Source organism: Podarcis bocagei, assembly GCF_964188305.1.
Source record: "Podarcis bocagei genome assembly, chromosome: 8".
NCBI classification, from domain to species: Eukaryota; Metazoa; Chordata; class Lepidosauria; order Squamata; family Lacertidae; genus Podarcis; species Podarcis bocagei.
In genome coordinates, this window is record NC_138133.1 from 51,325,658 (window position 1) to 51,346,631 (window position 20,974).

The 20,974-nt window shown below is 42.2% G+C and overlaps 1 protein-coding gene and 1 long non-coding RNA gene across 2 annotated transcripts in view; one reads left to right on the forward strand and one right to left on the reverse strand.

Annotated features, from left to right (window-relative positions):
- Positions 1 to 2,624: 2,624 nt before the first annotated feature.
- The window catches only part of PRKDC (protein kinase, DNA-activated, catalytic subunit), an 87,172-nt gene continuing 68,822 nt past the window's right edge, over positions 2,625 to 20,974 (reverse strand). The window contains exons 73-86 of the mRNA XM_081205378.1: positions 19,804 to 19,964; positions 19,153 to 19,364; positions 17,709 to 17,796; positions 17,371 to 17,514; positions 16,477 to 16,681; positions 15,280 to 15,347; positions 14,790 to 15,010; positions 14,007 to 14,099; positions 11,778 to 11,870; positions 10,703 to 10,774; positions 10,148 to 10,349; positions 7,079 to 7,267; positions 4,975 to 5,114; positions 2,625 to 4,069 (exon numbers count right to left, since the gene is read on the reverse strand). Coding sequence (XP_081061504.1) covers positions 3,865 to 4,069; positions 4,975 to 5,114; positions 7,079 to 7,267; positions 10,148 to 10,349; positions 10,703 to 10,774; positions 11,778 to 11,870; positions 14,007 to 14,099; positions 14,790 to 15,010; positions 15,280 to 15,347; positions 16,477 to 16,681; positions 17,371 to 17,514; positions 17,709 to 17,796; positions 19,153 to 19,364; positions 19,804 to 19,964 — 2,093 coding nt within the window. The 3' untranslated portion in view covers positions 2,625 to 3,864. The remainder of the gene's footprint in view (positions 4,070 to 4,974; positions 5,115 to 7,078; positions 7,268 to 10,147; positions 10,350 to 10,702; positions 10,775 to 11,777; positions 11,871 to 14,006; positions 14,100 to 14,789; positions 15,011 to 15,279; positions 15,348 to 16,476; positions 16,682 to 17,370; positions 17,515 to 17,708; positions 17,797 to 19,152; positions 19,365 to 19,803; positions 19,965 to 20,974) is intronic.
- On the forward strand, positions 14,032 to 16,601 carry LOC308593250. The gene is made up of 4 exons (XR_014010879.1): positions 14,032 to 14,120; positions 14,212 to 14,261; positions 14,847 to 15,053; positions 16,431 to 16,601. It is a non-coding gene; the product is annotated as an uncharacterized lncRNA (long non-coding RNA).

Here is a 20,974-nt window from a genome sequence, read left to right on the forward strand (position 1 = left end):
GTGTCAGTGAATTCTTTTTTGATATGAGGGGTCATGGTGTTGAAACACATGACATCAAATTTTGTAAAGTTCACCTGTAGGCCCGACAACATTGCGAATGTGTTGACTTCTTTGGTTAAGGTGGCTGTTTATGGGGTCTGGTGTTGTGACCATTAGGTTGTCTGTGAAGAGCCCTGGTTTATAGGTTTTGCCTTTTATTACTGGTGTGGCTTCTACTCCCTTGATGTTGGGGGTGGGGTAGGCTTGTGTAGTTGAAAATTCCCTTGCCAGCTCAGAAATCCGCAAGTGCTACAATAGCTACCATAGCCACAGTTTGGGGGGAGTGCAGAGGAAAGACGGGGTAGGGCTGAGTTTGGAAACATCAAACTGCTCATCAGCTTGATACAACTCTCATGGCTCACTGGCTTAGGATTGTGAAGGGCCTATTAATCAGTATGTAAGAGTAACATATCCATTGCTGGTCATGAAAAGGCCCCACCCCACCCCATCCACCTACTATCTCAGTATGAGTATTAGTTTCATTTTGGTTGTTATTGGAACTTCATGTGTTTCTGCTAATGTTGCTGCAGCCACTTAACACCAAAGCTTTGGTCTGACTGTCATTGTGAGCACTAAAGAGTCAGTATCCTCACTGGAAAGGCCCCAAAGGTTTGTCACTTTGCATAGCAGTATGGATGAAATAGTGGAGTGTATGTTAGCAGCAGAGAATGTTTAGCTAGCTAGGTAGTTAAACTTTAATCATTTGCTCTGCCTGGAAAATGCATTGTCCTGTTAGAAAGGAGTGTGATTGATACTGGCTTGACATGCAGCAAATGTTATTTTTTTGCTGTCTTCAAAGAACTGACCAGCTGTATGAAGTAACAATGCAAGACAATAATAATGAAAATGGATTAAATTCTAACAGAATAAACTGCCAATTTGCATTGGGTCTTTTATGCTCCAGAATATCACTGTGAAATATGCTGCCTTGTGTGGACATACTTTCACTGTTCCCTTTTTGAGGAGAGTTTGCAAATAGTCAAAACCATTGCTTGGCCATGGAGGCAGAAACATTGACAGAAAGGGCCCATTAAGGTAGCTTGAGCCATGGTTCCAGTGACTAACATTTCATTGGAAACTTGGCCACGAGTTCTTTGGGCTGCAACACATGACTTGTGATGAGACGAGGATCCTCACAGTCCCTGGAATTTGAGTAATTTATGGCTGGTGACATGGGAAAGCCTTTCCTCTCCCGTGAGGGGAGGGGTTGCGAGCGGGACTCGCTTTGCGGGGGGCGTGGTTGGGCCCCCTGCATCACAAGGGAGTCCTGGGCCCGCGTCATCCCCTCAGCCAGCCAATCCGGCTGGCTGGGGTGTGTGGTTTTGCCACACTTAAAGCTACCCTGAGCACCGAGTTCTGCCTGTTTGGATCCTGCATGCATGGATCTCCCGACTGCCCTCCCTCTAATGTCATGCATTCAACACCTGACCTTGCTATGGACCTCAATTGGTCACCTGTTGAAGGGGCCCGGTAGGAATTTTTTCCACTTGGCAGATTGGCTCCAGCCACTTGGTTTTTCGCCTACCTCGTTAGGTTAGGCCGTTAGGCATTGGAAAGTGTGTTGTGTGTTGGAGGGGAGGTTGTGGCCATCACCTACCCCTCCCCTTGAAGGGTATTCCATTAAAGCAATCTGGCTGTGTGGTTCCTGTCCGATGCCCAGGTGGTGGGGTGACTCCTAGGGGAAAGTTTCCAGTTTATTTGCACCAGCAAGCTCCCCCTAAGGGTGGTTAACCCTTGTGTGACTTCCTGCAGAGGCCTTTTTTAGCATATTAACCTAAAATTAACCTCCTTGTGTCCATGTCTCTTGTTTCACCATAAAGCAGGGGCGGGGCCTTGACTCGCAACCTGCTAGATTTCCCCTAACCTCGCAGATTTGGCCCTTGTGTGTGGATGGTGTTTTGGCTGCATAACCACTAGCACTCAAGAGAATGAGTTTGAAATGTGTATATAGCATGATAGGCAGTGCTGGGGGGGGGGCTGGAACTGGGAGCAACCTAGTAATACTGAGCAGGGGAGGCAAAGGTGGGGGAACTAAACTGTAGCCTTGGACATTTAAACCTTTTGACAACCAGATCTTCCACCACCTTTGAAATCTTAATTATTGCTGGCTATGTCATTTCCCCCAGACTGCCTGATTGAAAACACTGCTATGCATACATGACAATCAATTAAGGACTTGGTTAAATTATAAACTTGGAACTTTGACCTGTAAGCTTGGAGGGTAAAGTGCTCTGTAAGATGAGGGAATGAACAAAAGGATATCTGAGGCAGATATCTGATTTGTGAGTGGTTGCACCTTATCACATACCCGTGTGTTATCAAATTGTATTTGCAATAATGCATTTATTTTAAAAAGAGGTAGGTCACTGCCAGTTTTTTATTCCGTGAGTAGATCGCAGTCTCTTGGGAGTTGGATGCCCCTGGTATAGTACAATAAAACCATAAAGGTTAAATCAGACAGATGTGCTGATCCCATCTTCTACTCCAAAAAGGTGTCTTGCTCAGACTCTGAAATGTACATAATGACACAGACATGCATGCACACTTGTTTGAAGTCATATACTGAAAACACTTTCACATCACTCTCCAATCATGACACTTTTATTGATAAAAAATATATAAAAGGTGAACAGTTCAATTATTGTGGAGATTTCTCCCTAAGTGGAAAGCCTTTTTTAAAAGTAGTTTTAGGACATATCTAATTAATGTATTCTAAACTGTTTTCACATTCTTATGTTTTTAAAATAAAAAATGAAGCTACAGAAGTATCAGCTGCACCATTACATTTTTTGAAATGAAGGTAATTTAAATAGGTTTGTCAAATAATGCCCATTCATTCAAAATATTGCACTAATCACAGAATATTTGTTTCAAGGTTTTCACCCTGCTTTTCCTTTGCTAATAAACTATTGAAGAAAGCCTCACTGCAAAACCAAGTAAATGTATATCTTATAAGAGAGAACTGTTTTTTAGCTGTGCTTCACCATGTACAGAAGTCATGGGAGAGTAAAGAGAAGACTCATTCTAAAGTAAGTTTAGTAATATTTTACCAACATGCCTCAGTATCAAATATTCCTTGATCTTCCAAAAGCAAAATTTGCCCCTATCCAAGTTAGGGAGCAACAGAAGTTGTAATTCAAAAATACCTTTAATAGCGGTGGTACTATTTTGTCATTTTCTCCTTTCAGCTTGCCTGCTTCATTATTAGAATTACAGCCAATTTGGCAACAGAAAGAAAACATCTTCATGAGATATCAAATTTGTTGCTAGTTCTTTATTGCCTAAGGACTACTGGCATGACTACTGCTGCTTATTTGGGGAATCACATACTCAAATGTCAGCTTAAGGTTAGCTGTTATAGAACCACACATCTGGTGCAGACAAAGATGCACTAATTAACACAAATAATTGTGCAAGTCGCCTACTTACATCAGTAGCAAATCACTAGAGAACGTAAGATTGTGATTCCTCTTCTGCCTATAGCAAAGTCACAATTTTAATTTTTCCTTTGGCTTTTCCTAAGTTTTGGGGAAGCAGTGTTTGTTTTTTATTTTCCTTCATTAGCAACAGCAATTAAATGTGTAATTACTGAGCTGTAAACATAATGATTTATGTTTCCCTAATTTAATACCTCAAACAATATGACATTAACGAATTGTCAGCATATATCATTGAAATTCTTCTGCTACGTCACAACTTCGACTCATGTGCATTAAATACCATCTTCTTTGTTACTAGTACACAGTTAGATTAGTCTTCACTTCCAAGATAAACTGAAATATTCTGATAATCTTAGCAGACAGGCACTGATAAGGATTCAGTTTTTCACATCCATGGCTCCCATCCTTCCCAAACTCTGCCAAGGACATTTGGATCTCTGGCTTGGTCTATAAGGCACTTCACCTGTGTTTCTTCTGTTAGTCCATCCTCTGGTTCTCTGGCTCGTATGTTATATTCTTTACTTCCTCGTGCCACAGAAACATAATCCCTGTAGGCAGCTGATTTCTCATGGCCCAGCCGTAATTCATCACTTTAAAAAATGATATTAAATCACTGATATTAAAATCAAGCAGTGTACCCAAGTTTCCCTATTCAGATGCAATACCGTATTGGCCTGAATATAAGCCTCACTCCTCCCCCAAATTCCAACCATGAAAAGTTAGTGTGGCTTAAATTTGTTACCTTACAAAAATTGGCTTTTATGATATCGCTGCTGTAACAGACATATGGTGAAATGGAACGGGTATGAGTGTTTGTGGAATTTTAAGGGAGTGGCTTTTACAGTGGTACTTTGGGTTACAAACCCAGAAGTAGTACCTCGGGTTAAGAACTTTGCCCCAGGATGAGAACAGAAATCACCTGGTGGCAGTGGGAGGCCCCATTAACTAAAGTGGAACCTCAGGTTAAGAACAGTTTCAGGTTAAGAACGGACTTCCGAAACGAATTAAGTACGTAACCAGAGGTCCCACTGTATTTGTGTATTGTCTTCCCCCCCCCCCCTTGAATTTTAAAGGTGTGGCTTATATTCGGGCCAATATGGTATTTTTCTCTCTTTAGCTCAAGAGCTGTAGGCACAGGTAAGCTTTTCCCTTACTCAGTATTTCTTGTTCAACTTTTGGTTTATTTGTTAAAAAAAGAAACAAGAAAGCCAGGTTTCCGGCAGCCCTGCCTTCAGACAATGGGGCTGCAGCATTGACCCTGCTTTTGAAGTATGCTTTATTTTTAATTTTAAAAAATGTGAGCTTCCTTTCTGCAAATGCACCAAGGTGCTCAACTTCCAATTTTACCTAGATAATTACTGCAGGTCCCCAGCAATTATTCATTTTTGTTTCTATTCAGTCACACACTTTATGAGTTCTGTGCTTGCACACAGCCTCATTTAGGAAAGCAAATCGACACACTGAACATTTCAAAGCACTTGAGAGCAACATATACCTGGTAATCACTGCTGGATTAGCACCTGCTAATTTTCTTCTTGCAAAATTTACTTTTTGAATGGGGTACCAATTAATCTCCTCTGTATTTATTTCCTTAGTCCATGTGCCTCCTTTTTTCAACTGCTTCAATTCAAAATTCTGGAAAGAAATGGCACATACCCAATCATGAAAAACAATACTGCAGTCTTCACAGTATACATCACAGCATAAGGCATGATATTAAGTACAAGGCATGACAGACATGCCTGATATTTGAGGGGGCGTGAATATGGTAAAAATGATAGGAAAATGGCATTATGGTTACTTTAGTATTGCTTAGATTTTCAATACAGAAAGTGCACACTTTTCTAATAACTGCCTGGAAGAGTAATGATGTAAAGATAACTGTAGCAGTCAATCTTATTTTAAAATGCTGTTTTAAGCTCCTTCAGAGGACTGTCAGGCAATTCCTCCCTTCTGAAGCCCTTCTGATTGTTCACAGTGGGAACCCTGCAGTGTGTGCCCTTGCCATGCTGCTATGGTAGGTCCTGGTTGTATGGGAGTAGTCCTTATGGGTGGCTCCTTCCCATGTTAGCTTTCTTCCAGATTATAGTAAAGGTGATGCTGCTGTCAAAAGGAACTGTGGGTGAGTGCCTGGATTTCTTACTTTATCAGGCTGGTATGGAATGAGTACTTCATGAGTTCCAGCAGTGCTAAGGTGGCATTGGAAGGCTGCACATTCTTGAATGAAGAGTTTTCTAAAAAAGACTAATGAGCTACAAACCACCGTATTTTTCACTCTATAGGACGCACTTTTCCCCCTCCAAAAATTAAGGGGAAATGTGTGTGCATCCTATGGAGCGAATGCAGGCTCCTTGGCTTCAGTGATAGCAACGCGAAGCCTCCGAAGCGCAGAGGGAGCGCTCCCTCCGCACTCTGGAGGCTTCGCGTTGCTTTCGCTGAAGCCTGGAGAGCGAGAGGGGTACACCGACCCCTCTCGCTCTCCAGGCTTCAGGGATGGCCGTCTCAAGCCTTCAGAGCACAGCGCGAGTTCCCGCTGTGCTCCACAGGCTTCAGGTTCCTTTTGCTGAAGCCGGGAGAGCAAGACTCTCCTGGCTTCAGCAAAAGGAACCCGAAGCCTGCAGAGCGCAGCGGGAACTCACACTGCACTCTGAAGGCTTCAGGGATCTTTGAGGCCGGCGGTGGGGGAAAGCAGCGCTCCCCCCCCCCCCCGCCAGCCCCAAAGAGCAGGTCCAAAGGAACCCGAAGCCTCCGGAGCCCAGCGGGAACTCCCGCTGGGCTCCGGAGGCTTCAGGTGAACGCACCTTGTTTTAGAGGGGGAGAACAAGAAAAAAAAACTCCCCCTCTCTGTGCAGCGCCCCTTCAGCGAAGCAGCAGGAGAAATGGAAGGGGCTCTGAGCAGAGAGGGGGAGCTTTTTTCTTGTTCTCCCCCTCTAAAACAAGGTGCGTCCTATGGTCGGGTGCATCCTATAGAGCGAAAAATACGGTACTTTGTGTAACAAATCGTTTAAAAACGTGAGTTTTCACCCAACCTTTTGGCTAATACTTAAGCATGTAATTGTCCCCCCTGACCGACTGTGCAATATGGGGCATTCTTCGTTAAATTCTGTCTCTGTTGATCAACAACTCACTTCTCAAACCATCCCTACCTCTTCTAAGCCAGATGTTTCTTCCTCCCCCCATTATCCAACTCCTAACCCCACTTTCCTCCCTCCCTAAATCCCTCCTCTCATGAATGGTATTCCCACCCATAATTTCTTTCCTCTCTTTCCCATCTCAATCCTCCAGGCATATGCACTGTTTGTGGCAAGCCTTCCCTGCCACAAACACAACAATGCAACCTAACATTGGGAAACTGCAACTATATCACTGTGTACCAAATAGGAAGTTTTACAAGTCACTCTTTTCCTTACAGCAGAGGTAGCCAATGTTGCCGGACTCTAGTTCCCATCAGCCCCAGCTAGCATGGCCTGTAGCCAAGAATGATGGGAGCCCAACTATGTCTGGTGGTCAACACAATGGCTACCCCCTACCTTACAGCATTCACATAACCATTCCTCTTCACTTTGTTTAGACAAATCGGGATGAAAATAAGAACCTACTTTCCAATCTAAGGAAGGCTCCTTCACAAACACATCCATAGTATTAATGAGAAAATCTTGATCTGCACGGTAGGCTCTTAAGGAATGCACCATCACATTGTAAAGAAGACCCAATTCCTTCATGGGCAACATCAAATTAATAAACTGGCGAGTCAAACGGAAAGGCATCAACTCTGGCACTGGCAGAAACTGCATACAAGAAAAATTAAAAGTTTATGTATTATTTATGAATTTTTCAACCACTAACAATTGCTCTTTTCCTTCATACACCAGGATTAATAATCCAGATCCTCACCATCTTGGTTTTACTAATGCTGTATTATAGTGATAGAGGTGGTTTTATTTGTTTTTTGTTTTAAAAAGATTGTCATGCTTCAACATGGGGGGGGGGAGTTAGGGACATTAACTTCAGTGGGTCTTCCTTGAATAAAACTTAGTTGAATACCATGTTTTGATTTTTCCAGTCTTCTGCTATGACAACAAGCTGCTGCTTAAAATGGCTGGACTATTCCCTGAATGTTCCAGGTGAGTATGCATACTTTAAAAATATTATACTGAAGAAAAGGACAATTCAAACCTATCCTCATCAGTGATAATAAGGTCGCATCATCCGCATACAGTAAAAGTGGGACTGGGTTTTGGTTAATTTGGGGGGCCATGTGATTCTGTTTTTTGGATGTGCTATGGAAGATCTGATTAAAAAAAAGAGGAAAGGGGCAGGAATACAACCTTATTTTACATCTTTTGTGTTAGGGATATCTGAGGAGAGGTAACCTTTGATATTGAGTTTTATTTGGCAGATGTTACAATAATATTAATTCTGTATTAAGAACAACAAACTTGAAATTAATGTATAATTCTAGTGAACTATATATTTATAATATCTAAATTAGATTAAGGGATATTGAAAAACAAAACATTGAGTCAGCTGTAATGAAAATCTGCTCCCCCAAGTTCTATGGGTTAAATACAACCAAATAACAGGATCACTTACCGTATTTTTTGCTCTATAGGACGCACTTTTCCCCCTCCAAAAATTAAGGGGAAATGTGTGTGCATCCTATGGAGCGAATGCAGGCTCCTTGGCTTCAGCGATAGCAATGCTAAGCCTCCGAAGCCTGCGCTCTGGAGGCTTCGTGTTGCTTTCGCTGAAGCCAGGAGAGTCTGGTCTTTGACGCTGGCGGTGGGGAAAAGCAGCGCTTCCCCCCACCGCCAGCCCCACAAGCTCGGGGGGAAGCGGGAAGGTGCGCGACACCTTTGCGCTGCTCCCCCACCTGGTTTTGAGGCTGGCGGTGGGGGAAAGTAGCGCTTCCGCCCAGCGCCAGCCCCACAAGCTGGGTCGAAAAGCCCACAGGAGCCGTGTGCTCTTTAAAGGGTGCGCGGCTTCTGCGGGCGTTTCTACGAGGTGGGGGAATTCACCCACCTTGTAGAAAAGCCCGCAGGAGCCGCACAGCCTTTAAAGAACTTGGGGGCTTTTCCCCAAGGAGCTCTTGGGGGCTTTTCCCCAAGGAGGGAGAAGGGACCGACTGGCCGCGTTAGTCCCTTCTCCCTCCTGGTCGAAAAGCCCGCAGGAGTCATGTGTGGCTCCTGTGCACTTTTGCGGGAGGTGGGGGAATTCCCCCACCTCCCACAATAGCAAGGAGAAGGTCTGGGAGAAGTGCACAGGCTGTGTGCAGCCTGTCCGCTTCTCCCAGAGCTGTGGGGGGGGGGGGGAATCATATTTCTTTCCTTGATTTCCCCCTCTGAAAACTAGGTGCGCCCTATAGAGCGAAAAATACGGTATATCTCAAAACTAGTACCATATTTTTCGCTCTATAGGACGCACCCGACCATAGGAGGGGGAGAACAGGGGAAAAAATTCTCCCCCTCTTTGCTCAGCGCACCTTCAGCGAAGCGGCAGGAGAAACGGAGCCCCTTCCATTTCTCCTCCCTGGCGCTGCGCAGAGAGAGAAAACTGTGCAGCACCTCTCCAGCAAAGTGAAGCCTGGAGAGCATGAGGGATTGGTGTGCACCGACCCCTCCCACTCTCCAGGCGGCTATCCGCGAGCCTTCTGAGCACAGCGAGAACTGCCGCTGCTCTCCGAAGGCTTGTGGATAGCTGCCTGAAACCCCCGGAGCACAGCGCGAACTGCCGCTGCACTCCGGGGGTTTCAAGCAGCCTTGCCTCCACTCCCGGACCTGGGGGCGGGGGAAGCCCGAGCTTCCCCCGTCCCCAGCCCCCAGAACAGGTTGGGGAACGGTGGTCCCTTCTCCCTCCTGGGGAAAAGCCCGCAAGAGCCACGCGAAGCTTGTGTGCGGCTCTTGGGGGCTTTTCCTGCCTGCCTCCCCCCTGCATTCGCTCCATAGGACGCACAGACTTTCCCCCTTAGTTTTTAAGAGGGGAAAAGTGTGTCCTATGGAGCGAAAAATACGGTAATTCCAACCCAACACAGTGCATTTATGTTAGCCCAACTGAATGTTTTCCCCTCAGCCTTAAGGGCAGATATTTAAACATCCCTCGAAATGATAGACATTGCGGATGTAGAACATATTCTTTTCTACTGTCCACTGTACAACCAGCTACGGTACTTAAACTATCCAAAAAGAGGGAAAATACATAATTAACATTATGGCACAATGTAAATATCAGATTCTACCTGTCTGATATTAACCCGGAGGTGCGAGGGTGGCTGAGTTTCTGTCAACAGTATCTCTTAGAGTGGTGAATGGCATGATTTAACAGGAAGACACTCAAAAAGTTCTATTACTATATATCTTCTGTGGCTGCTTCTTTGTATATATTTTTAAAATTTTGCATAGAGATGTTTTAAGATGGTCTATATCTGTAACGCCTAATAAAGACTTTGAAGAAAACCATAAAGTGTCATTAAGTAGTGTGCAAGGTTCAAAAAGTAGGGTGGGGGGACAGGCAGTATCATGTAAGATCCTGCTCCACCTGACTTAACAAGCAAAATAAATAAATATCCCAAAGAGGAAGCAAGAGTGATTCTGAATCTTTACAATCCCCCTGACCTATTAGCATTCCATTCAATTTAATATTCCAAAAAAACAGTTTGAAAAGGAGAATACCTGTGTGGCAGAACCGAACGCATGTCCAAAGTCTATTCCCACCATGCCACCTGTCTCCATGCTGATCATGAAGTTGGATAAGTGTCTGTCTCCAATACCAAGAATCCAGTGGCTGATGCACATCAACGCATGGGAGCTGGCGAAATGGGATCGCAGAGATAGCAAGGCCTCCGGTGTTGTACTCATCTTAACAAAGGCCCTCCTTAAGAAAAGCAATATATTTATACATATTAAGATTGGCTTCGGCTGTTTCTAAGAAGGGGAAACATTATGAATTCAGAACAAAGAGGTGCCTATCTTCCTCATTGTTCCACCCACATGCTAATAATCAGAAACTGGAGAAGGGGCTAGATGATTATCAGTGTGGCACAGGCTGAAGTTTGAAGGGCCCAAAGAGAGGGTTGGTGTTTTGTTTTGTTTTTAATAGGAATTGCGGGCCAGCAGCCTGCATGTGGAAAAATGAGGAGGCCATATGAGGATTACTGGAAGCAACCCTTCATTCAGCAACATTAATCCTCGGTACTATTTTGAAACCCATATTACACAAGAACACACCTTAACAGGTCTTCAGGAACACGGTTCTCTCGGCGATGGAAAGACATCACTGTTTCTTTACGATCAGCTCTCCTAGAAGTGAGCAAAGCAATGACAATTATAACCATATAATTAGAAAATGGGAATCGAGCAGAGACAACTGGTTTCACCCACCCACCCACCCACCCTTAGGTTGAATTGAACATTTTGGACTGGCAATATGCTCTCTTATATTCCCAAGCAGAGATGGTGGGCAAGGCATGGTAGCAGCAGACCTGGCAGAGCTCCTTGTCCACCTGCATTGGTGGGTTCCACAACCTCTAGAGTAGGTTGGGTGGAGGGAGACTGCAGAAAGGAACTTCCTGTTTGTGCAAGCAGATATGTTATGCAAGCAGGACAGCACCATTTGATATTGCCCTTTATCGTTGGTGCCCTGAGAAATGTTTTCTGTAAGAATCGGCTTCTTCAAGCCAATACAGGAATGGGGAAGGGGACCAGTATGTGCATGCAGTCACTGCAGATTTTTTTTTTAAAAAGGAAGAAGTGGGTTTCTAACTCCCAATTTTTCTGTAGACATGAGTCAGTAGCCAGCAGTACAACCAGAATCTCTCTGCCACATTAGTAAGGGAAGAAATTTAATGATAATCATCATTTGAATTTCTATACCACCCTTACCCAAGGAACATAGGGTGGGGTTACAATATAAAAGCACAAAAAAACCTTTGTGACAAACGAAAACAAAATAATCTGCCCACACACAGTTTAAAAGGCCATGGATTGTTTAGTTGGCCAAAGGGCCTGGGAGAAGAGGAATGTTTTTGCCTGGCAGCTAAAGATATGTAACAAAGGTGTCAGGCAAGCCTCCCTGGGGAGAGCATTCCACAAGCAGGGAGCCACTGCAGAAAAGGCTTGCTCTAGTGTTGCCACCCTCCAGACCTCTTGTGCACATGAAGAAGGGCCTCACATGATCATAGAATTGCAAAGTTGGAAGTGACACCACCCACCCCTAACTTGGACAGCTGTTGAAGGATAGCATGGTTGATGATATCACAAGCCGCTGAGAGATAAATGGGTAACAATTATTTCTAAGACTCACTTGTACATGTATGTGTAGCGTGCAACAGGGCTTGTATTCTTCTCTGCCATCTTGGACAGCCAGTCAGTATAATCGGCACGAGGACCCTTGTAGCTGAATGAAAAGGGGGGAAAGCAAGTAATTTACTTCTATATTACCTGAAAGGAACACCAAGCATTGGGGTACTGTGCTGTTAAAGAGCAATTAATGAATCAAACCATTTCTGAGAGTGCACTTAGGGAGATGTTGTTTTCCAAGCATCATTGAAGAGCGAGCTCCTAGGAAGTTCTGAGTCTACTATATTTTGTCCTAAATGTTTGTTTATAGCAAATTTCTATTTCAATAGGCACACTAGTATTACACAAGTTCCTGACTTGCAGAACACATTCGTGACCACATTAAGCAAGCTTTGTCATTTCCTTCTGTCTTCTTCCAAGTAACATACAGCTGCTACAGCTTTATGAACCGATTCTTCAGCATTGAACACAAGTTCTTCCTCAGTGAAAAACACTCCAAATGAGGCACAATAAAGCATTGTTAATTCAATTCATTCCACAACTACCTCCTTAAAAGTGTAAACTTGTAAAGAATAACTTATAATTTGCTTCACTAGCTAAGAAATAGTTTCTGAATATTAGTACTTTCTACATGAATGTTATGTTTATTAGTATTCTCTTTGAATACTGAATGGTATTTAACTCACGTACTCACGTACTCAGAGCAGACCCACTGGAATATAATGGAACTAACTTAACCATGCTCATGAATTTCAACACAGTGGTACCTTGGTTTATGAACTTAATCTGTTCCGGAAGTCCATTCTTAAACCAAAGCATTCTTAAACTGCTTTCCCATACCAGCAGGGGACTCAATTTTACAAATGGAACACACTCAACAGGAAGCAAAACAATGTTCTGCTTTCAAGGCAAAGTTCACAAACCAAAACACCTACTTCCAAGTTTGCAGCGTTCTTAATCCAAGTTGTTCATAAACTAAGCTGCTCTTAAACCAAGGTACCACTGTATGTCTACTCTGAGTAAAACTGAGTTGAAAACCACCCACTCACTCTTTTTAAATTAATGATCCATTATTCTTAGTGCAGTACTGAATCAAGCTTTTCACACTATTTTAAAAAGCCCAGAAATTGCTAAGTGCCCATTTGGAAAACAGAAACTGTTACACAGTGAGCAACAGTTAACTGTTTTGTGACTTGTTAGGGAAAAAATGCTAGAATATATTTAGCATCTTTCTGTGCAAACTGAAAAGCAGAAGGTAGTGCTGATAAAATGCAAAAATCAATTTTTAGCACACTTTATAGTGGAGATGCTGGAACTACATAACAAATGGAAATCCACTGCTGAAAGAGTTGTCAAATGACTCATGCCGTAGACTGGACATTGAGAAATGCTTAAAAACAGCAGGAACAAAGATGTGGCAAAAACAGCTTTCTAGAATCTAGTGTTCACACAAAGCTAAACTTTCCTCTTCCCACATTCTTACTGTGGTTTGTCTCACTCTCAGCAAAACCATGATCTGTAAAAACCAAAGCTTGTCCTTGATTTGACAGCTCATGATTTGTTTGGAGAAGACAAACCACAACCCTGGGTGCACACATAATGTTAAGCCAAACCATGGTTTAGTTCTGGAGCAGCGTAGCAACAGAAGGACAGAGGAAGAATGAAACAGCCACAATTCCCCCTCTGAAGTCACTGCCTGTCACTACACTTACTGGTTTGCTTTCAACATCATAGGGTTTGCTCATGTGAGTACAAGTTAGTTCCAAGATCAGAACAGGCTTTGGATATGGTTTCTGGTCACAATAAGTTAAGAGTTGTGGCTCTCCAGATTCTCCTTATTCTCCATCACAGGAATTATAATCCATTTCCATTGATTTCAATGCTGAACATGCATTTATACTACCCTCCATTCTGACTGAAGTTCACTTCCTAATTCAAACTAACATTTAAAAAAATCCTTTGCTTGTAAAAAGCAATCTGTTGATAAGAAAATGATGAAGAAGCCACGGGTGATACATGCTCTTTGTTTAAAGAAGCAGACAGAAAATGTAGGTCAGAGGTGAAGTGTCACCCGTTAAACAAATAGCTGCCAATTATTAATCTAAGATAGGAAGTACTTTGACTTCTGATGATTAATGCCAATTGTTCCTATGGATATTATTGTCACAATTCTTCACCTATCTCTAAAGAATGCCATTAACATCCAAGAAACAGATTTATGCACCTTCATTACCTGTTATAATCGTTTTTTTCCTGTTCAGACATGTTCTTCAGAAGGAACTCCTTTAAAGTACAGGTATTCTCAAGCCACTCAATCAGCCCCAGTCTGAAAGAAAATATAGCCAAGGTAACAACAAACACAGAAAATTATTATTTAATAAAGTGGTAAAAAATGTAGAGGATGCAAGCTAGTAGACACTTTTTTCTTTTCTTTTTAGCTTCACTACTTAAAGTGTATTAAAATGTCATTCACACAAGAATTAAAAAGGTAAGCAAGAGGTAAAGTTTGAAAAAAAAATCTGCTTCACTCAAGCAAATTATATGCATCCATTTATAAGGGGGTATAAAGCACCAGCTAAACATTATGATAGGCATCTAATGCTGCTTCTTCCTTTCTTGCTCTGATGCATGGATTTACCTGGTTGCTACTGTTTCTCTATAGATAAATCTTCCCCATGTTCTGACCATAGGCTCAGACAAGCCATGCATAGGAAATGGTCAAGGAAGATGGTTGGGTAGTGCAAAAATGCACAGCCTGCTCTTCAGGATATCTCACACATTTAAAATTATGAGTTCACGGGAAGACACAGTAAACCTTGCAGTTAAACAAGCAACACAGCAAAGTGTTGCTGAAAAATTGCCAGTTTGTAATTACTGGTGTTAAGCAACCCTAAAAAAGATGTTCCAAGGTTTTCCTTATATGGTGGGCCTGCTGCAAAGACATTCCTCCTCCTAATTCATGCAACAAAGACTGGAGCACATATACTATATGTGAAGGAGGTCAGGAAGCGCCTACCTGGTAGTCATTGGTATAACTTGGTAAGTTTTTAATTTCATGTTTCTTTGGCTGCAGGCAGCATCTCTTGAAAGGATGGTGTTCATAACATCAAAGAGCTGCTCAATGCGCTGGTCTTGCCGGAGATCTTCTCCTCCTTTCACAAGAAAGGGATATTCCCGCTCATCGCTACCTCTGATAATTATACGCTTTGGTTTCCGGATGGACTCCATAACTTTTATCTTGGACAAAATGGGGTGGAGAAAGGTTTTCACTCAAGAAAGGGTGAGAAAACATTGCAATATACAAATTACTTTATAGAAGAAAGTCCATCTGCATTTCTCTGCAGTGTGAGAATGCAGAAAAAAGTTACTATAGATATAAAATTTCATCAGATGTGGGTGATATCTGTTTATATGCACAATGCACACTTATTAATATATCGGTAAGTGTACCTTTACCTTTCAATAGACACATGAAAAAATATGCACATTAATATATAGTAACATACCCTCTCATCAAATCCAGAAATTTGTGCATGATATTCTGGCAATGGTTTTCCTTTACCATCATAATGACCTGAATAAATAAAATGTAATGCTTTAATGGAGCTTTCAAAACATTTATGTGATTAACAGTGCATTCCTAGCCTACTGATCCAGTGGATGGAGGGGGGTGGGATTTGCATGCAGAGAAAGTGCCCCTTTACCACTGGGGGGGGGGGAATCAGCTGCAGAGAGTTCCATGGGTGTAAAGCTACTACTGGTGGTGTTTTTGACATCTGTATCCTGCAGAATGGGGCATTCTGGAGCCAGGTTACAGGAAGTCTTGGGTGCAAGGCCCCTTTAAGAGGCTCTGGGCTGTGCTAGGCATGGTTAATTTCCCCCCACTGGTCCCAACTGAGAGAAGGATTAAAAAAAGCAAAAATCTGTCCCTTGACCTCCTGTCCTGGTCAGCATGCCCTCTACCCTATCCACAATTGCTGAGTAAGGTAGAAACATTATACTGGCAGAAAATTCCTGTGGCTAAGAGACTCTTCTCATGATCTTGTTTATGCTGGGTGTGCTCCCAACATTATTCTAACAATCCTGATCATGACAGCAAAACTGCCCTCAAAATAAGTTGCTGGTTATCAGCCCTGCTAACCATGTCAGACTCAGAGGAGACTGGTTTCAGGGAACAACCCCCAGCTCAGTTTCCTTTCTTTTAGAAAAGACTGTGGCTGCTAAGGACCAAGTGCCACCTTGATACATGGTGGCACTTGGTCCTGAACAGTGGCAAATAAGGAGCAAAAGTGTCTCGCACAGGAGCCCACATATTCTGTGCTTCAGACACGTCACCAGCAAAGCACTGTAACTTTGTGGCTCTTAGATACACTACAGGTTTTAAAATAAATTCCAACCACAATCATTCATTGAAATTGGTATATATTTATTTTAACATGAGCTACTAGATTTTGGTAATACATTTGGAGGGAACTGCAAAACAAAAGTTACGTCCTGCACAAGTTGCTTAGAAGAAGTCATAATGGTCAGAAAGCATCTGCCAAAGAATAAAAGTTTATCTACTTATAAGAATAGTTAGTCAGTCAGTCACTCTGTAGGTCTTAACTATGCAGCGTATTAAACGAAAATGAAATTTAATAACCATTATTCCATTTAGCAATGGAAGAATATTCTCCCGATTACCAACTGAAACCATAGCTTACCAGGAACTTCCAGCTCAGTCCTCAAGAATTCTGGTTTGAAGTCACTCATCCAAGTTGTGCACTCCTTCAGATTTCCAGGTTCTTTCTGACAATCTCTCATCTTTAATAAAAGAGGCTCCACAATACTGTTGAAGTCCCTGTCTGTCATATTTAGCAGCTTGCAACCTCCTTTTCCAAAGTGTTTGTCAAATTCCTTCCCAAATTTCTGAAGCAGAAATTTAATCACACGATAATTTTTCACTCTTGTTAACAGCCCAAGTACTTAAACTAGTTCATCACTTGATATAGCTGAATGAGGAGGAAATACTACTTGGTGAAATGCCATAACTTATTAAATTTCTCTTGCACCCTATCACAGGCAGGTGCTTGACATACTCCTATGCAATGCCTATAATGTAGCAGCCAGCTACTAGTATCTCAAATTGGTAGAACCACAATTCTTACTACAAAGCTCTGGTCAGCACTGACTTACATATGCCTCATCTGTTCCTATGGATAAACCCAGAAAACCTACAGAAGTTGTGAATGCAGATGAAGGACAACTCTCCACTCAGTAGTACCAGTTACATCTCTGTAGTAGAATAAAAGTACCAGTGGCTATACTTGGGCTAGAACTGGAAATCATATTCCTGATCTTATGAACCACAGATTGCACTCCTTTAGAACGGTTTTAATTTTTGCTAATGTTCCATGACACACAGGGTCAAGGACTAGTGGTAAATAATACACTTAACTACAACATCCATTTCTGAAGCCTATGCAGATGTGCAAGGCATGCTCAGGGCCATAATAAAATGCAATTGTTTAATTCAGGTTTTCCATATTATATTATATTTTAACTTTCCTGCTATACATGTACAACATTCAACCAAAGGTGCTATAATTAATACATGCCTGAATGAACTTCTTTCTGTACAACCCAAGACCTGGAGCCTGTAAATTTCCCAGATTCTGGAACATTCCATCATACAACTCCTGGATGTTATTTTTACTCCTCTTAGTTTTCCCCAGCTCATTTCTAACATCTTCAGTCCAATCCTGTGAATCCAGAATAACACCACTTTACCACTTCTCGCACCCAACCAAAGAACAAAAGTTAAAACATAGCAGCTACTAATGGAAGCTGGGCTGCTTCAATAATTATTCAGATGTGCCCTCAACACTCAAAAAGCACATGCATGCATTTAAACATCACACATCCCCTCACAGGATGAAGAATTCAGTTATTGTACCTTGAAGAGCATTGCGGGGTTCGACAGCTGCTCGAGGGCATGGACAAAACCTTGCACCACTCCTCCTCTGTCCAATTTGTTCTTCAACCTATAAAGAATAAATCATCACAAACGGAAGAGGAAATATAATCGCAGTAGCATTCTCTTCTGCTTTGTGAATAGATAATATAGCTCAATTCCTCCATAAAACACCAAAGAAGCTTTCTTAAACTGCAATACTAAAACAGAATATTTATCACTTACTGGTAAGTGTGCTTGAGGTATTTAGGTAAAAAGGACCGCTCCAGTTGCGAACGACTCTGGGGTTGCGGTGCTCATCTTGCTTTACTGGCTGAGGGAGCTGATGTTTGTTTGCAGGCAGTTTTTCTGGGTCATGTGGCCAGCATGACTAAGCTGCTTCTGGAGAAACCAGAGCAGCGCACGGAAACACCGTTTACCTTCCCGCCAGAGCGGTACCTATTTATCTACTTGCACTTTGACGTGCTTTCAAACTGCTAGGTTGGCAGGAACTGGGACCGAACAACAGGAGCTCACCCCGTCACAGGGATTCGAACCGCCGACCTTCCGATCGGCAAGCTCTAGGCTCAGTGGTTTAGACCACAGCGCCCCCCGTGTTCCTCCTGGTAATTTTGGTAAAAATGGGTTAAATGTCCCCCACCCCCCAGCCTAGGCAGTGAGGATATGTGATCCAGACTTGTACTGGCTGGGCAAGGTTCCTCCCCATTTCCATCGTGCTGCTAAGCAGAAGAGAAGCAAAAGCAAGCATGCTCCTCTGAGCAAGCATGAAATAAAACATGTGAATCTAATTTATAGATTCCTGCAATAACTTAGAACAGCTCCCTCGGCAAATTAGGTGGGGCTGGATGCCTCCTGCACAAGCACCAGAAGTAAGCTTCACAATAAGTGACCAAGTGGTATCCAAGGCTTTCCTTCTACTGACAGAAAACACACCAACTGGTGGAATAGGAGCAGGAAGCAATTTATAGCAATTCCTGCTCTGCCTTGCAGCCTACCCCTCTCAAAATTTGCTCCAGAGGGTGGAGGGATTCTCCAGAACATAATGGAGGGAGTGTGGGGATGCAGGGGAAAAGAAGTATTGCTGAAAATTGCCTCCCTCTACCATTCCACAGACAGAGGCTTTCTCTCAGTAGAAGGCAAGCATTGGACACCACCCAACAGAAGAGGAGGGAAATAAAAACAGTTGTTACTTTTAATTTTGCTGAGAAGTATGTTACAAAATTGGGACTCTTTAACAGCTAAGGAAGTGCAGAAAAGGGAAACGCCTATATTTCTTAAGATACAATGCCTACCTCTAACGCTTCAATTTAAAATGTACTATACTGTAAACTTGAGACTGGTGTATGTGCTTTTTGGAATGTATAATTTCTTGTTACCAGCAATAAAGATTATTTGCGTCCAAAAATGTATCACTCAACATCCTCACCTTGCTACAAACTCCTTATTCCTATGGCCCACGACAGTTTCCTGGAAAGAAAAGCTCTCACTGCTGATCATGAAAGGATACACTAAGGCCTGCGGGTAGCTGTTGGCAATTTCTTCCACTGCATGTTGTACGGCAATTGCTTCCTCCTTGTCAAGCATCGCCATCAACTGGCTGATCCAGCCAATGAACTGCCAACAGGGTACTGAGGAAATCTATTTAAAAAACATGTAATGTATGTGAAGGTGGCGAAAAGCAAACAATACCCATTTCTTCTACCCATCTCAGCTGAGCCAACAGAATAAAATGCAGCATTTACCCTATTGTAACTTTCGTCTGGTAATGTGCATGGATGATATCAAATTTGCATCAAGTGTTGACTTTGCAAAGCACATTACAGCACGTTTCTAAGAATGTTAACACAGAAATAAACAAGAATTCTTAACTAAACTGGGAATTAAAAAGGGGAATCTTGTGTTCAGCTGCTAAAGCAGTTTTACACTTCCTTACGCTGAAATGCATTTGTACCCAGTTTGGAGAGATCCTTTCAAAGCTCTTTGCAATCCCTTCTTATTTTTACTACCCTGAATAATTTTATGTCATATCAAAACCAACCTTATATTTTTGTTTGCCCACAGGGAAGGGAAGGCTCACCTCTTGTGCCATGAGGCCCAAAGTCTCTGTTGGGTACTTTTCTACAATTTGCAACAGCCTGGGAAATTTCAACCTGGCTTCTTCAGAATTCAGTTTTAGAGCTTTTATGACTTTCTCCACCACAATGGCTGGAAATGCCTGCAAATCCACAGCATTTATATCTGACAAGACACAAGAAGACAAACAGAAAGCCATAGCTTGCAATGTTCTATTAAAAACTCTATTTCAATGAAGTACCTTGTCAAAATCTAATATTTAAAAACAACAGCTAACTCTGTTTGGCCTCTGTCAGACATTTAGTCTGTCATAATGCAGCTCACTGCTCTAAGCATTTTGCATATGTGAGCATTATAACATTCTCTCCATGAGACAATAACCTTGGGACTCATCAGTATTGATGGTTGGCCAGAATGAAGTTTACAAAACATATTACTGATGGTTTGGGGGCACCTAGCACTTTGGAGCACAGTATATGCTAAATCCATTTATTTAATTGTAACCTGTTGTTTTTGTAACCATCTCAGGACTCAATTGGCAGTATCTCATTGTCGTTTATTTTATTTTTTTCAGTTATTGTAAATGAGCAGTTAGCATTCGCCTGCTTAATAAAAATATTTTATTAAGGATTTTCTTGTTTTACAGAAGTGTAGTGCCTCGTGTGTTTTTTTTCATGTAACATTTTTACAAATCCGTTTCATTTGTTGAGGCATTAGGGGGAGAAGAAGAAGGGGGAAAAAGAAAGGGGGGGTGGAGAGAGGGAAGATGGATGGGGGTGGGGTCGGGTGGCGGTGTTTCTATTATGTTTAATGTATGTATTGTCGTTTATTTTAATAACTATTTTATCAGTTTTTACTTGTTTTACTTGTATTGTTTTATTGTTGTATACCACTATGGTTTTTATAATGTTTAGTGGTTTATAAATATTCCAAAAAAAAATTTATATATAAGATTGAATAACATGTGAAGGAATGAATGAATCTTTATTTGCATCAGCCATCGGCCAAAGCATTAAAACAACAATAGAATACACAAAGAATAGAAATAAAAAAATACATTTTAGGGTTTTGAATCAGTAGTCAAATAGTAGATCTTATTTGAATTGCCCCTGCTAAAAACCTTGCAACCTTTGCTGTCACCTGCTCATCTTGATCTGCCAAGAGAAAGGACGCCG